The sequence below is a fragment of the Rattus norvegicus genome, chromosome 6 (assembly GCF_021556685.1).
Source record: "Rattus norvegicus strain SHRSP/BbbUtx chromosome 6, alternate assembly SHRSP_T2T, whole genome shotgun sequence".
NCBI classification, from domain to species: domain Eukaryota; kingdom Metazoa; phylum Chordata; class Mammalia; order Rodentia; family Muridae; genus Rattus; species Rattus norvegicus.
The window spans coordinates 9,856,868-9,872,020 of NC_141539.1; the positions used below are offsets into that span (position 1 = coordinate 9,856,868).

The 15,153-nt window shown below is 38.7% G+C and overlaps 2 protein-coding genes across 50 annotated transcripts in view; one reads left to right on the forward strand and one right to left on the reverse strand.

Annotated features, from left to right (window-relative positions):
- LOC148005023 (uncharacterized) overlaps nucleotides 1-6,866 on the reverse strand; it is a 28,681-nt gene extending 21,815 nt beyond the window's left edge. Inside the window, exons 1-2 of one of the 5 annotated variants that reach the window (XR_015622653.1) lie at nucleotides 6,677-6,834; nucleotides 538-625 (exon numbers count right to left, since the gene is read on the reverse strand). Coding sequence is in view for 1 of the 5 variants with exons in the window: in XM_087555028.1 (XP_087411154.1) it covers nucleotides 538-625; nucleotides 6,677-6,688 (100 nt within the window). In the remaining 4 variants the exon portion in view is untranslated. Of the gene's footprint in view, nucleotides 1-537; nucleotides 626-6,598 lie in introns of all 5 variants that reach the window. The other 4 variants (XR_015622655.1, XR_015622654.1, XR_015622652.1 and 1 more) reach the window with 4 other exon arrangements.
- The window catches only part of Nrxn1 (neurexin 1), a 1,143,874-nt gene that overhangs the window by 442,097 nt on the left and 686,624 nt on the right, over nucleotides 1-15,153 (forward strand). For 23 of the 45 annotated variants that reach the window (NM_001434104.1, NM_001434105.1, NM_001434107.1 and 20 more), the window contains 2 exon segments: nucleotides 4,019-4,320; nucleotides 7,468-7,629. In NM_001434104.1, the coding sequence (NP_001421033.1) occupies nucleotides 4,019-4,320; nucleotides 7,468-7,629 (464 nt within the window). 45 annotated transcript variants of the gene reach the window in all.

A 15,153-nucleotide genomic window follows, 5' to 3' on the forward strand; every position in this document is an offset into this window, starting at 1 on the left:
TAAAGGGTAAGAGCAAATAAAATGATGTTATTTTCCCTCAGATTATTTAAGAAGTGAAGATTTAGTTGGACTTGAATTTCAAGAGGCAGAGTTTTCTAGGTGTTGTGTTATTTTATCTTTATTATCTAGTCAGCCAATCTTCTTATTTAATTTCATAATATAAGCAGCAAGTAATTGCATTTCTTCCTAAGGATCTTTTTCCTGTGATAGTTTTGTGTACTTGACTTTTGAAGTAGAAAAATAAATGGAGCAGGTCTCTCCCTCAAATCTTCACTTGTGTAGACTTGCTTTTATTGCATATTAACTTAGGCTTCTGATTTGTATCGAATGCAATCTTAGAACCACGTGGTTATAGTAAAGCTGTACAGATTTTCGTGAGTTGGGATTACAGATGAAGAGTAATGTAGTCAAAAGCACTGAATGCTACAGAGCTGATTCTCGATATTGTGTCTGATATTTTTCTAGGTACTATATATGTATGTTTAGGTGCCTTCAAATGTGGGAAGAGAATATTTTAGTCCACATGACTGTACTTACAGATGGATATGAGCTGGTGGGTGGAGAGAACCAAGGCCAGGTCCTTGAAGAGATCAGCAAGTACTTTTAACTGATAAACAAGGTCGTTCTGATTCCAAGAAGAAAATATTTGGTTAGATCATTTAATTTGTGCTCAGTCGTCCAGATCATTTAAATTTATACTGAAACCGTACACATACTAAGAACTGCAAAATCATAAACATGTAAATAAGTAACTGAATTTTTGCTCTCTGACATTACTACAAGCAGCACAAGGAGCTATGGCCTTGATTTGTAATAGCATAGAATGCTACTTGTTGTTGCCTTAAACTCTTTTATACAGAATTAGATGCCTATTGGCCCTCGTGTCTGGTTTTTTAACTGTTAACTTGCTTCACATTATTACTCATATCTATCTATATTATATCATTTAGTACATAGATGATCAATCTGAGGTTCTGACAACTGTCTCTGTCTTCAGACACACCAGAAGAGGGCATTAGATCCCATTACAGATGGTTGTGGTTGCTGGGAATTGAACTCAGGATTTCTAGGTCTTAACCGCTGAGCCTCTTTCCAGCCCCTCTCCACATTTATTTTAAAGAAACTATCCATTCATATTATTTATGTAGATACCCAAGAAGTTGTCCACTTCCTCTGTTCATTTTCTCTATTATTTGCCCTTTTAGGATTGATTTGCTAGAAAGCTTGTGGAATGCTTTCTTGTAATTCTTTGTGATTGAGATGAAATGAATTCTTGCATTTTTGTAGTATTATTGATAAATGGATTTTGTTTTTAATTAACATTTACATTAACATTAACATTTTAGGCAGTTTTATAAAATGTTGTAAACTTTTATATCCAAATTTATTCTCTTTTTTTTACAAATTTCTCATCCAAAATTTAGCCATAGGCCAGCTAGAATTGACTTGTTTCATTTGTTTGTGTAGATAACTAGATATCCCAGCACTATTTATTAACTAATTGTCCTGTTGTTCCTCTTTACCTGAAGTGCCTAACTTAATACATATTATTTCAACATATTTGAAGCTATTTTATATTGTTTATCTTTATTTTTCTTAGTCTATTCTTTTACTTATTATGCATTTCTTATAATCATCTACCGATGCAGAGGAAAGTTTCCTCATCTCATTTTCTGGTATATCTTTGCTCTTTGGGTTATTTTGTTTTCTACAGAATTTGTAAAATCAACTTCTTATGTCAATTTAAAAAGTCATTGGAAATTTAGTTGAATTTTTACTGAATTTACAGATTTCCTTAAATTTGTTGAAACAGTGCATCCCAGGCTTCTATAGAACTCTGAAGTCTTTCTAAGATATATTACTAAACCAAAATTCTTTCATGAATCACTGCTATATTTTGTACTGCACAACATAATTTGCTAATGTGCCATTATTATCCTTAGTTGTAATCTTTGCTGTGCTCAGATGCTTTTCTTGGTCACAATAGTCGTGTGACTTTTACTGTGGTCCTGAATGGAGATGATAATCAGAATCTTTGTCCTGGTTCTGTTCTCAATGGGTGTATTTTTTTTTTTCAAAAATCAAATGTGCTGTAGGTCGTAGAGTAGAATATATTTACCATATTTATTCTACTGGGGAGGCAATGAGGAAGACGTATTACTTACCACCAGGATCAGATAGACACACTATCTGACTTTGCCTTTTAAATTCACACCAGTCTTAAAGATCAATATCACTAATTATTAGTTAAGACACCAAAAGTTTTAAAGACGTATAATGATAATGTCAGTGATATGACTGTTCCAAAGTGGTCAAAACAAAAATCTAAATGCATATTTTTGTGGTTCCAAATATTGAAAGTTATCAAATTCAACTCTCTAGAGACTCAGTTGTCTCCACTGTGGTTATCTCAAACATGAATGATTCACTACACATCACTAAAAACCAGTACTGGGTCCAACTCCTGGGAGGGCCTTGGTTGCCTTTAGATGTATAAATTAAGGCAACTTTTTAAAATTGTGGGTTAGGTTGTCTTTCCTGCGACTCTCCCTTATAATTTGGTTTCTTTTTCAGTAGTCATTGATGATTCTGATAGGGCAAGTGATACTGTGTACCAATGTATAGCTGCCTGTCATCTGTCTTTAAAGAATTGAACTCTTGAACTGAGTTCTGATTCTATGTTGTGAATTAAACTAGCAAACGTTAGTGACCATTGTTTTTTGACACATTCCTGTAATCCTAGTTCTCAGGAGACTGAGGCAGGAGGATTGTTAGCTGGAGGTTAGTCTGATCTACTTATTGACTGTCTCAAACAAAATAGAAAATCAGAACAGAAAGCAAAATCTCTTACCAGCAGAAGAGTAAAACTCATTCTGGTTTTTGAATATTCCATTGTGCTAGTAGAGGTGGTGCCTTGTTGCCAGATATCCATCTCTTTCTTTCTTTCTTTCCTTCTTTCTTTCTTTCTTTCTTTCTTTCTTTCTTTCTTTCTTTCTTTCTTTCTTCCTTTCTTTCTTTCTTCTTTTGGTAGCACTTGCAAATCTCTTCATGGTTTATCACAAGCTGATTGCTAACCATTGTCCTCTTTTGTTGTTGTTGTTGTTTTGGATTTTTGTTTCTTTACTAATTTTTGTTTATTTTTGTTTACATGTATTTTGGTTCATTCCCCTCATTTCATGGAAAGTCATGGGCACATTTGACTTACATCTTCCTTTGGTTACCTTACTATACTGGAGGGAGAAGGCTGCTCTTTCCAAATGGCCATATTTCTGTTTGATCTGTCTGGCGTGTGGCGAGATCCACATTGAAGCCTCTAATTATACCAAAGACTGAGCCGTGTTGAGAATGTTGAGACTTTATTTGCATGCTGCTTCTCTGAGGTTGTTCTGGAACTTTTACCAGACTCATAGGAGCCAGCCCTACCATCTGCTTCGTAAGAGCCAGGAATGAATTAACCATCCAGCTGACAGCATCAGCCTTGTGTATAACTCCTCCTTTCATGTACTCTGTAGGAGACAGTTTACTTCCAGATCAACTTCCCTCTTTCATCCTCTTTTCCTTTTTACTAAAAACATATCATCTTTTTTGAATGACAATACTTGGATCTTCATTGAGAAGGACATTTGAATATAAATGTCTCCCAGAAAACTAATTTTTCAGTTGGATGGTGCAAATGTTGCAAACATTGGAATCAGACCCATCCAATATGCATCTGTGGTACCTGATTCATGCCCTAAAGCTAACACAGAGCTATCTTGTCTGATCAGAGCTGTTGCAGTGTTAACTTAAAAATTAATTGACTTTTCAAGAATGTCACTTTTAGCTACTGTAGTTGGTGCCCCACCTCTTGAAGTGGTTTATTTAAAGTATACTGCCACCTAGGCCCACCAGAGTGCTTGACAGGGCTTTTGTCCTGAATACATGCTAAGCAAAGTTCATTAGCTGGTATTTATTAAGGTCTACTGTCTTGAGTATTATACTTGCTGACTTATGCATGTATATTTCTGCTTTGTTCTAGGAAAAGAAGAGTATATTGCCACATTCAAGGGATCTGAGTACTTCTGCTACGACTTATCCCAAAACCCCATTCAAAGCAGCAGCGACGAAATAACTCTGTCCTTTAAAACTCTTCAGAGGAATGGACTGATGCTTCACACAGGGAAATCGGCTGATTATGTCAACCTTGCCTTGAAAAATGGAGCTGTCTCTCTGGTCATTAATTTGGGATCAGGGGCCTTTGAAGCGCTAGTGGAGCCCGTGAATGGAAAGTTTAATGATAATGCCTGGCATGATGTGAAAGTCACCAGGAATCTGCGTCAGGTAACAACGCAGTGGATAAGACAGTAACTGCATTGTTTTCTTGCTACAGCTGTGCCTGTAGTACCTACAGCTGTCTGTGTGGTACTTGAAACCCCTACCCACATGATATAGAGCTCCTCAGTTTAGCTTTTCCTTCCGAGATGAATCCTCCTGCCATACTTGAGCAGGGGCATATCTAGAAAGTTCTGGGGCCCCAAAGGCTATTTTAATACAGTGACAAATGGTTATTTTTCAGAGGGCTGCAAGGATATCCCTGCGACCTGCCCTTCCCGGAATGTGTGTGATTTTGATTTTTTGTTTGTTTGATTTAAAATTATACTTTCTGTAGTATTCATTTGGAAGCATGCACATTGGGGTCATTAAATCACACTTCCTTTTTGTAGTTAAAAAAAAAAAAGAAAAACTTTGTCACTTAGGATTACATCAATCCCTATTCCTTTCTCTTTCCAACTCCAAAGTGGGAACATAAATATTCCTGAGGGAAAAAGATCATTATTGTGCATAACCTATATTCTGAAATTTTTGTTTATGAAGATATTTTTGATTTAGCGCAGATACTTAAACTACAAATAATATGAAAAGTCACTTCATCCTCTAGATACCCACTTCTGTTGGAACATGTGTATAGTTATATATTTAAATTTGTACACAAGTCTCTACTAGAAAATTCCTACTCTTTAATGAATCAATGAGTCTACATATACTGTATGTTTTTAATAAGACAAATTACAGTATATGTGAAAGATAATTAGATTGTTCTCACATTTTCATCATTAAGAGTTTGGATTACATGACCTTTGATATTATAATGTATCATTTTCTTAAGTGTTGATGGTAAATGCTAATCTAAAACTAATGTCCTTAATGTATTTGTTGTTTCTCTGAACAGTTGCAGAATGACCGATTGACTCTGGGTTCCCTTTACTAAAATGGCCCTCTCTTTCTGAGCTATTAACTAATCCTTTCCTCCCTGCTTCTGAGTGGCTTCAAGCTATCTGAGCTAGAGAAGCAAAAAAGGAGCTTAGTCTGGAGATTTAGTCTCATTTTCCTTCCTGCTTCTGAGAGGCTTCAACTATCTGAGATAGACAAGAAGAAGTTGCTCGGGCAGGAGATTTAGGTACATTAAGGCAGGCAAACAAAACTTAAAAATTCGGAGTTTCCCAGGCCTTTCAGATGCCCGTGGGCATGGGAGGACCCACATGCTCCCCACTGTGTTGTGAACGGTTGACCACAGTCAGTGTAGTTACAGACCATGGGTTTCCTGTAAGTCTGTCTCTTTGGTTTTCTGTTTTTGTTTTTGTTTTTTCTTTTTTCTTTTTTCTTTTTTCTCTCATATATTCACCAAGAGACTGGAGGCTCACTTGAGAGGATCACAGAAGGAAGGGTGGGTCTTGAGGAGTCCACTTTCTAGATTTGCCTTTGCTCAGGTTACAAAGCAAGCTGAGAAGTCATAGCTCCAGGAAAACAGAAGCCTGTGCAGCTAGGGTGCATGTGCGGCAGGAGAGATTACAAACAAGTCCATTCTATTCATTCCGTGTGTCAGGATCTCTGCTCTGTTTCATTGCAGTATACTGTGACCCTAAAGTCCATCAATATGACCGAAGGAAGGTTTGGAATTGAGGAGGAGTCCTTGTATGCTGTAAAATTGAGTAGTAGGGCAAAGCCAACTGATTCCTACTAATTTGCTGGGACTGGGTATGGGTGTGGAGGGGGGCTATGATGGGCCTAGGGTGACAATGGCCAGCTGATAGGCTTCAGGCCTTTGGATGAATCCCTTTACTATGGCGCTCAGTGGTTCTCAGGAAAACGAAGGGAACAGTGCCATGTGTCTGTTTCTGTCTAGTGGCAAGAGATGAACAAGGGCAGGAAAAGACTATCTCCTCTGTGGGAGGCCTATTTGTTAGTCTGCTTTTTCTTGTAAAATTTTTTTGCCCTTTTTCTATGTTACTAACATGCTTAATAACTAACATGTCATTCATGGAATGTTTCATTCTACTAACCGTTACCTGAATCAAAAAATGTACTAACATGGTAGAGACCATCATATTTTTTAAGTAACGATCGATCGTTATTCTGTTCACAGTTTTTAATTTCCTTTCTCCCCCCTTCTCCACAAAGCACTCAGGCATTGGACACGCTATGGTAAACAAACTACATTGTTCGGTAGATATCATTCTAATTGTTTCTTATTTTGGGTTTGCCGTGTGTTTTCTTTCTTTCTTTTAACTGTAGACATCATTAACAAAAGAGGAACTGCGGTTGGTACTCTTCTGCTTACCTTGACCTCCTTCTTTTCATCTGTTGTTGACTTTCTTATTTTTTACCTGTTCCTGTCAACCTCTGTTTTCGAACTCACCTGTAGGGGCATCGTTAACGTTTCGAACGTTTTTTTGCATCCAGCTGTGGTTAACACGAGATAAGAAAATGGTGGCTGGCCCGAGTGACCGCAGGCTCAGCCAGTCTCTAACCATTCATGATGCATGGCATGGAAACTTGGTTTGGGAATGTTGGAGATGCCACACCCACTCATCTTTACGTCATCACTAAGCAGTTATCTTTCTCCTTTGGTTCTCCCAGTTTCCTTTCCTTTCCTTTCTGAACGTTCTGTACCCCCTGCATGCGCATCGCGAGTGCTGCTTCACTGATTGTTTTGCGCGCCTCGTCTTCCCTCAGCATGCTTCAGGCACTTGCATGCCCAACAGTTGCTGCTCAATAGTACAAATAGTGATGTTGCTGGAAATAGCTTGCGCCTTTTCTGTTCACAAGGTGCACGTTGTGATTAGTGAATAACAGACGACTAAACTTTACTAATATATACACCAGCAAAACTAACCTAGGAGGCATTTTACTAACACCATTTTTGTGTCTGCTAAATAACTTTTGAGTTGCAGCAGGGATGATGCTGACACTAGTTCAATGATCAGTAAACTCTCTAACTAGATTAGAATCCCTCAGGGCTAGCTGAATAGAATCCAAGAATAAACGTCAAACAGACATGAAAATGGGTTCCGCCACAGGGCTAAAACTGAAAACCAAACAAACATAAAAAAAATCAAAACAAAAATAAAACACAAAACAGGCATATCCCAGGATTACAGCATGTAGGTCTGAGTATAGCGTGTCCTTTCCCTGTGCTTTGTTATCTAGGTGACAATATCAGTGGATGGGATTCTTACCACAACGGGCTACACGCAAGAAGATTACACCATGCTGGGGTCTGATGACTTTTTCTATGTTGGAGGCAGCCCCAGCACAGCCGACCTTCCAGGGTCACCAGTCAGTAACAACTTTATGGGCTGTCTCAAAGAGGTAAATATCGATGTCATGGAACCCGTCTTAACTCATGGGCTCATCTTTGCAGATCTGGACTGAGAGCTCATTTATTGAAGATCGGATGTTCCCAGAGTGAGTGGTACAACCTTCAATTCAGCCCTGTGTATGCAGGGTCAGGAGGTAAAGGGCAACTCGCACAGCATGCTGAGGAGCGAGGCTCAGCTTTTCACAGCGGCCATTTTCCGGGACAGCTTTGTATCAGCTGTAAGAGGACATCAAACACAATGAGATTTGGGTCTAAAGTTGTACTAAGGGATAATTGCTTATTTTGAGGTAACTGTCGGGGTATTATGAGTACTGTGGTGACTTGTTTGAGAGATAAGGAAAAGAAAACAAATGAGACTACAAGAGGAAAAGTCATGATAGAAATGAACAAAGCTAAAACAGTAAACAAACCCAAAGTGCATAATGAACCAGTTGTGCTGCTGTATTTTAATTATGTCCTGAAGGTGGGAGACCTTCGTCCTTTTCGATCTGGTAAGTTGACAAGGTATTTACCTGAGGAAAATCAGAGCTTAAGAGAGCAATTTCATCCCCCATCGTCAACTGTCAGTATCTGCTGTAAATTTTTATAAGATTGAAATTCGTAGGGAAAGACCAGAAGTGCCTTGAATTTCAATTTTATATTCCATAGAATAAGCTTTTTTTAAAAAAAATCTATTCAGTCACCATAATTTTTTTTTCTGATGGTTGGAACCTGAAGTCCTCCTGTTGTGGCATGGTGGATTATCATCTTACTGGTTATTTGGGCACAACAATTGCTACTTGTAAGCAATGCTATAGTTTAATTTGTTCTAAAAACGATATAAGCTTATAAACATGATTGATTTTTTTATATTTATTTTTTACTCAACAGTGAAAAAGTCACTGCCGAGAGCTGTCATCATTACTTGTCTTCCAAGTATTGTAGCTGTGTGTGTGTGTGTGTGTGTGTGTGTGTGTGTGTGAGAGAGAGAGAGAGAGAGAGAGAGAGAGAGAGAGAGAGAGAGGAGAGAAAATGTATGAGAGACAGAGGAAAGCAGAGACAGGCAACTACAGACAGAGACAGAGAGACAGAGACACAGAGACCCACAGAGAAAGACATACCAGAGGGGGATTCAGAGCTGTTATACTATAACAAACAGAGGGGTCTATATGTTGGGGCGAGGGGGATTGCCTCTAAGAGAGTGAATATTCCTCTCTGAAGATAGAAATTATGCCTTAGAGTCTGCATTAAGCTCCATAGGCAATAACAAACTAACAAAATAATAATTTTTATGACAAGAGCAGTATTAAAAAATTCAAAGTCCTTTGTGTTTACAACCATCCTAAAGGTGTCTGAAGGCGGTGACTTTATTTATTTTTTCAAACAAAGAGAATGAAGGCCAGAGCATGGACTATGATGAGAGCAACAGCATTAAACATTAAACCCAGAGCTTAATTTCCTAGTCCTCTTTGCTTGGCAATTACCATAATTCACCATGTCCAAACAGTAGTGTTGGTTTGCTTACCAACATGAAAGGCTGTACATAAAAGCTCTGGATTTCATTAAAAGGAGAAGTGTGTTTTAGAAACAGATAACAGAGTGTTAGAATGAAAAATCCTCATTGTACCTATTTGGGTTGAAAAGGGGCTGAGCAGAGTGGCTTAAGTTCCAGTGGCCGAGGCAAACATACGAGCCCAGACTCACTATGATGGGGAGAGGCAGGACAGAGAGATCGTAGGTAGGTTGGGAAGAGATAGAGTCATTGCATACTTGGATTTCACAAGTAGATTGTAAAACCCACTTTCTGGACATTCCTGAGGACTCTCACCAATGTGTGGTGTTCATCTGTATTGTGTAGCCAGCCATAGACCGTGCCTTGTCTATAAAGAGGGAAACCTGCCTTACACCGGGAGAAGGTCCGGAATCCAAGGATTTTGAGCAGGAACGTAAATTTAGTTAAAGGACATCTTTAGACACCCTATGAAAAGTGATGATGTCTGAGATACTGGGCTCCTCTTAGACATATGGCATTCAGCCCATTCTCCAGGGAGCAAGCACATTTCTGTGTCTGTGGAGTGGCAGTGAACTCTCTTCACCTGAAATCATGGTTTCAAAGAAAGTCATACATCAGACTAACATCCCCACTGTTTAAATGCCCATACACTGATATATGTAAGCATCCACCCTTTTGTACTAACAGTTTAATCACAAACTGGATGACAAAAGAAAAAGGTAAAAAGTAAAGCCACATGGTCTTTCAAGTTTCTCTGAGCTAGAAGCCTGTGAGGGTCTGAAGTCAGGTGCATCCTCTCTTCCTTTACTATCGATTTTACAGACAACCCTTTCCTCCTTGTTGATTGGGCATGTTTCATCTTGCTGCTTTCCATGCCACGAGGTTTTAACGAACTGTGATGTTTCAGCCTGCTTCCTCACAGCACATTAAAGGTTGGCAGGTTATAGACGCAATCAGCTTGTAAATTAAAAATATTTCATCGGAGGACTTTTTGATAGTTCATAGCTTGCACCCACATCTGAATCATCGTTTATAATCACATGCTTTTCCTGTTTCAGCAAGGAAATAGTGAAAAAGGCACCATGGGTTTTGAGCTCTCCCGTCTTTTTTGGCAGGTCAGCCTTGTAGAGTTCGTGAATAGAAAGCAATACGCCAATGTTCATCCTTCTGTGTGTTTTCCTAAGCCTTGGCTCAGACTTCCTAGCCTATAGCATATTACATTCTAATGCCTTAATTACAGATTCAATTATTCACTTATTATATCTTTATTTTCAATCCGGTACATAATACCCCTTATAATAGTCACTTCTGTAGGTGAGTTTAAGGACTCCTTGTCTGAAGCCACATAGGACAAATAATTCTGACAACCATTCTCTAAGTCTGATTGTTTTGAAAATGGAGAAGCAGATAGACAGGAGGCAATTCTGTGGACCTACTAAGGGATGACACGGGAGCAGCACCCAGGGTCAGACAGATAACGTATCTGGTTGAAGGATGATGGCTTCATTCTGATCAGTTATACTTACCATAAAACAAGAGATGGCCTACCAAAGTTGCTAATCTATATCTTCATTCTATTAAAATTAAAGTAGTAAAAGAAAATTCTTCAAAATATTGAAGCCATCTATTGTTTGATTTTCCTTAGTGCCATCGTAATTCCTCTGTGGCATTTACAAGGGTGAATGAGAGTTGAGAGCACTTTCAGCCACTGGACCACAATAGAAAAGTTAATTTTAGGAGTTGGGGATTTAGCTCAGTGGTAGAGCGCTTGCCTAGCAAGCGCAAGGCCCTGGGTTCGATCCCCAGCTCCGAAAAAAAAAAAAAAAGAAAGAAAAGTTAATTTTCTCAGACTGATGATCAAATTTCAAAATAAAATAATGATGTGTAAGACAATTTCTTTTAGACGGAAAGAAACCATGAACAGGCTGCAGACAAAATAATTTTGTGTCATATTCAAATTTAGTCACAAACAATCAAAGGTTTTTGGAGAAAATAACTATCACAGACGTCAGTTTTAGGAGAGGAAAGGGAAATGGGAAACAATGAGGTAGCATTTTACTCTGCCCATTCCTGTAAAATCAGACCCAGGCCTTGGGAGAGCACTGGAAGTCTTCATGCGGTGAAGTGATTCTTCTTTGTCAGTAATACTTACTTATATTCTTCAAGTTTTTAGAAGCAACATTTAAAGCTGAAATATAATTCCTAAGGATATTTGATAATTTTAAACTTATTTTTTCTTCACACACTTCAATGTGTATTTGAGTTATTGTTACAAGAAAAGAAAAATTGGGAACCATAAAGAAAGAGGAATCTTGGCATCCATAAGCTGTTGTCCATTTGAGGACAACCAATTCACCGGAAGTGAATTTTCTTGAATACATACTGTTCTTTAGTCTTAGCCTGCCCATTAGACGCAGCTTTCAATCACTAGACACTAGTGAAAACCTTACCAATTCATGTTTTACTCTCCAATATTTTGGCTGTGGTGGTGACTGAGATGATCTTTCCATCAATCCTATCTGCCCTTACTCCTCCTGCACTTTGCATTTCTTAATTTCTGTGTGTCCACAAAACACTTTGCTACATCTCCTCCCCTCCTGCTGCGTGGTCGTTATTTAGCATGGTTAGAAAGGAAGCAAAAGAAAGGGGAAGGGTGTGACTAAACCACTATAGAAGACTTTGTCTGAAGTGTGTTTTGAGACGTGTGCGCCTGCTGGAGGTTTTCTAATCAGTGGCTGCAGTGCAGGCTGTGCCTGTGTGAGGTAATTTAAAATGCTGCCTCGAAGAATGGCTTGGATCAGCCTGAGGAAAGATTCTTGAGAGAAAAGAAATGAGTGAAATGCTAGTGGGAATTAAATCCCTACTGAAAATTTCATCAACCTAATTAGGTCAGCTCAGCCTGTAATTATACATGGAGACCTTTATCGCTAGAAATCTGTAAGAGACTCTAAGGTGGGTGAGGCTCAGGAAAGATCCTGTTTTATAAAAGAATTTTCCTCACATTGCAAAGGAAAATGGTCTATTCCTGAATGGAGGGTGGAGGGGTTGTTGCATGCGTTTATGTGGGGAGGTCCCTTTTAAGTAATATGGAGGCCATACCCTGGCTCTCACGATGCAGAGGGAAGAGTTTCTTTTATGCAGAAACCCCTCAGTTCTTCTGTCTTTTGGAAATTGTAAGGTTTATTTCTGTCCTTGGTCAGCCCAGCTGTTTTAATTCCCTCCTTCCAGTGGCCTTCTTGAACAGAGATTGATATCACTACATATAAGAATAAAAACCTGCCACAGATTTTACACTATAGGTTACCCTTTCTATTTTGAAATAAGGTTCTTTTTCTGACATGTTGGAGAAACGGCTGTGGCAGGAAATCTGCAGGGGATGCTCAGTGGTGTCTGTCAACTACAATCCTGGGGTCTAGGAGGTTCTCCTGTACATTCTTCTCAAGTTCTGTGTTTGCCTTCTGCAGGCTGCCTGGGAATATTTTAGAGTCCATTCATACACCCCTCACATGCTCTTTATTGACTCTGGAGGGAAGGGTTCTTCTTTCCATCTCTACTTCCCCTGGAAGCTTTACATGTTGCCATATGGTTTTTTGTTAATATTCTGTTAATTTGAGTAATATGTGTTAAATGAGCTCTTTTAAGATGTATTGCTAATATATTCAAGATTAATTGCTTATAGGAAAATATCAAGGAAGTTTAATGGACCCTCATCCTTGGCCTACCTGATACACTGATTGCCATCATAGCTTCAGATTCCTTTCCATAGTGAGACTTTCCATGCTAGATCAAATGTTCATCGGATGTCATTTTGGTGATTCAACTGGAACAAGTGAGGTCACGGATCAGGTGCCTTCTTACAATAACTGTGGTATATATCCAGGCTAAATTCCCTCCATGCTCATCTCTCTGAGAGTAAATGGCAACTCTCTAGTGACTTTGGGCTGCTTTCCAAGAACCAAGTCTTGGTTTACTGCCTCAGAGAGTCTGGTTTACCTCAGACGGTAGCTGAATTGGCCTGCACGATATTTACAGATCTAAAATGAAGTTTTTTCCATGTAAATTTAAGCACAAAATATAGCACTATCCTGTATTTATTTATTTAGTATTGAATTCAAGCAAATGTTTGTGGAAAAAAAAAAGGATTTTACAAATTCTTGTGTACTATCTGATTTTCCTCCGTTACAGTGAGGATGAAGGGAGACAGCAAATTCCAGAGCAAAGACAAGCAGATACCAAGCACATGTTTCTTCTCTGTACAGTCTATCATATCTCATGACTTTCCTACCAGTTATGTTTCTGAAGGCATAAGGGACACTAAAACTACAATTTACATTTAAAATAAGGTAATGAAATTGAGTATAATCATTTGATATCCATTAGTCCCTATACAACAGCAATTTATGAGAGAAAAATGTTTCTGATATTTTCTTTAGTATTGACATTATCAAATGAAATAAAACAGAGGCATGCTATCATTTTTTGATACCTGTATCCAATGAAAATATTCAGAGCATGGCAGTAGTTAAACACTAATGCTGTCTCCACCAGGCTAAGGAAGAAATGGTGATTTTATATGTTTAGATAACTGACCTTACAGAATCCAGCCACTAATTAGCTACTGTTAGAACCTCACAAACCCAACCACAAGACCTTTGCCCTTAGTTCTAATTCGGTGTTCTTCCCACAATACAGTGCTCTCTCATGTCTTTTCTTTCAGTTCCAGGGTTTTTTATAAACTTGACATTACATTAAATAAGAGCCAAAGGAATCTTTATAGGGAAAAAAGCAAAGGGTAGCCTAGATTTGCAGGAGTTTGGCGAAGGGAGACTTAAGGTTGAGCAGCACCTTTTCTATGTTGGTAGTCATGTGGCTTCTTCATCTAAAGATTTACATAGCTAAAAAGTTTGCTATACTTCTTTGTATTATGTAGCCACATGTACAGAGGAATTCACAGGAAACATTTGGATGTGGTTTTGTAGACTTCCATGAAGGATTGTGGTGGAATGTTGCTTAAGAGTGAATAAACTTTTGCATGTTGTAGCCTTGGGGAGCAGGGAAAGAACAATTGGGGCAGAAACCAGACCCTCCTCTTTGAGATTGGGCTCAGGGAGTCCCATCTGCTCAGGTCCCCAAGGATCTGGAACTCAATCCTTTAGTCCACAAAGCATCTGGTGAGTTCTTGCCTGGAATTCAGCTTTTGTAGCATAGCAACTCCCTTTCAGGGAATGACAGATTTTTTATTTCCCATAATTTTCAGCAGATGCCCCATAGCCTGGAACTGTATCAGCAGTTGGCATAATGAATTGTAGTGCTTTCAAATACCAAGCTAGCATAACATGGTCTGGTAGGGGGCTCAATGACATTCTAATTCTAAGGGCTTGATACATTTTATAGAATATGACATTTTTCAGCCCAGCAGAAACCAGCAGTGAGCAGCGGCTAAGACTGAGTATTGGCTGTTGATCTCAGCTCCCACTGAGCACTGTGTCCGGTTTAAATTGGTCCTTTTACTAAAAGCGATATTCAAATATGTGGATACAATTACTCATTTTTAAAATTTACATTCATACATTTAGTATGTATATGACATGGCATTTATAATGGTCAGAGGAGAGTTCATAGGCCTCAGTTCTTTCCTTCCATTTTGTGAGATTGTGGGATTGAACTCAGCTCTTCAGCAATGATAGCAAACACCTTTACCTGCTGAGCCATCTTGCCGGAACCAGTTCAGTTTTAATCAATATCTACCATGTCCCAGGCTCTGTGCCGGGAACTGACAGCCAGCACAGAAAGAAGACTATTCATCTTCAGAACAAAATTACAAAACAAGCTCCATAAATGCGGCAAGGCAAGTCACCCCACAAACAACAGTGGTTAATGGTATCCTAGGAAACCAGTGATGGTTTGAAAGAGGTGATGAAGTGATTTGTCTTACACTCTTTGTGCATCTGAATGATAGGGCTGCTATTATATGAAATTTAACCGTGAAAGTGGTGGTGGGAGATGGTTGTGGTAGTGACAG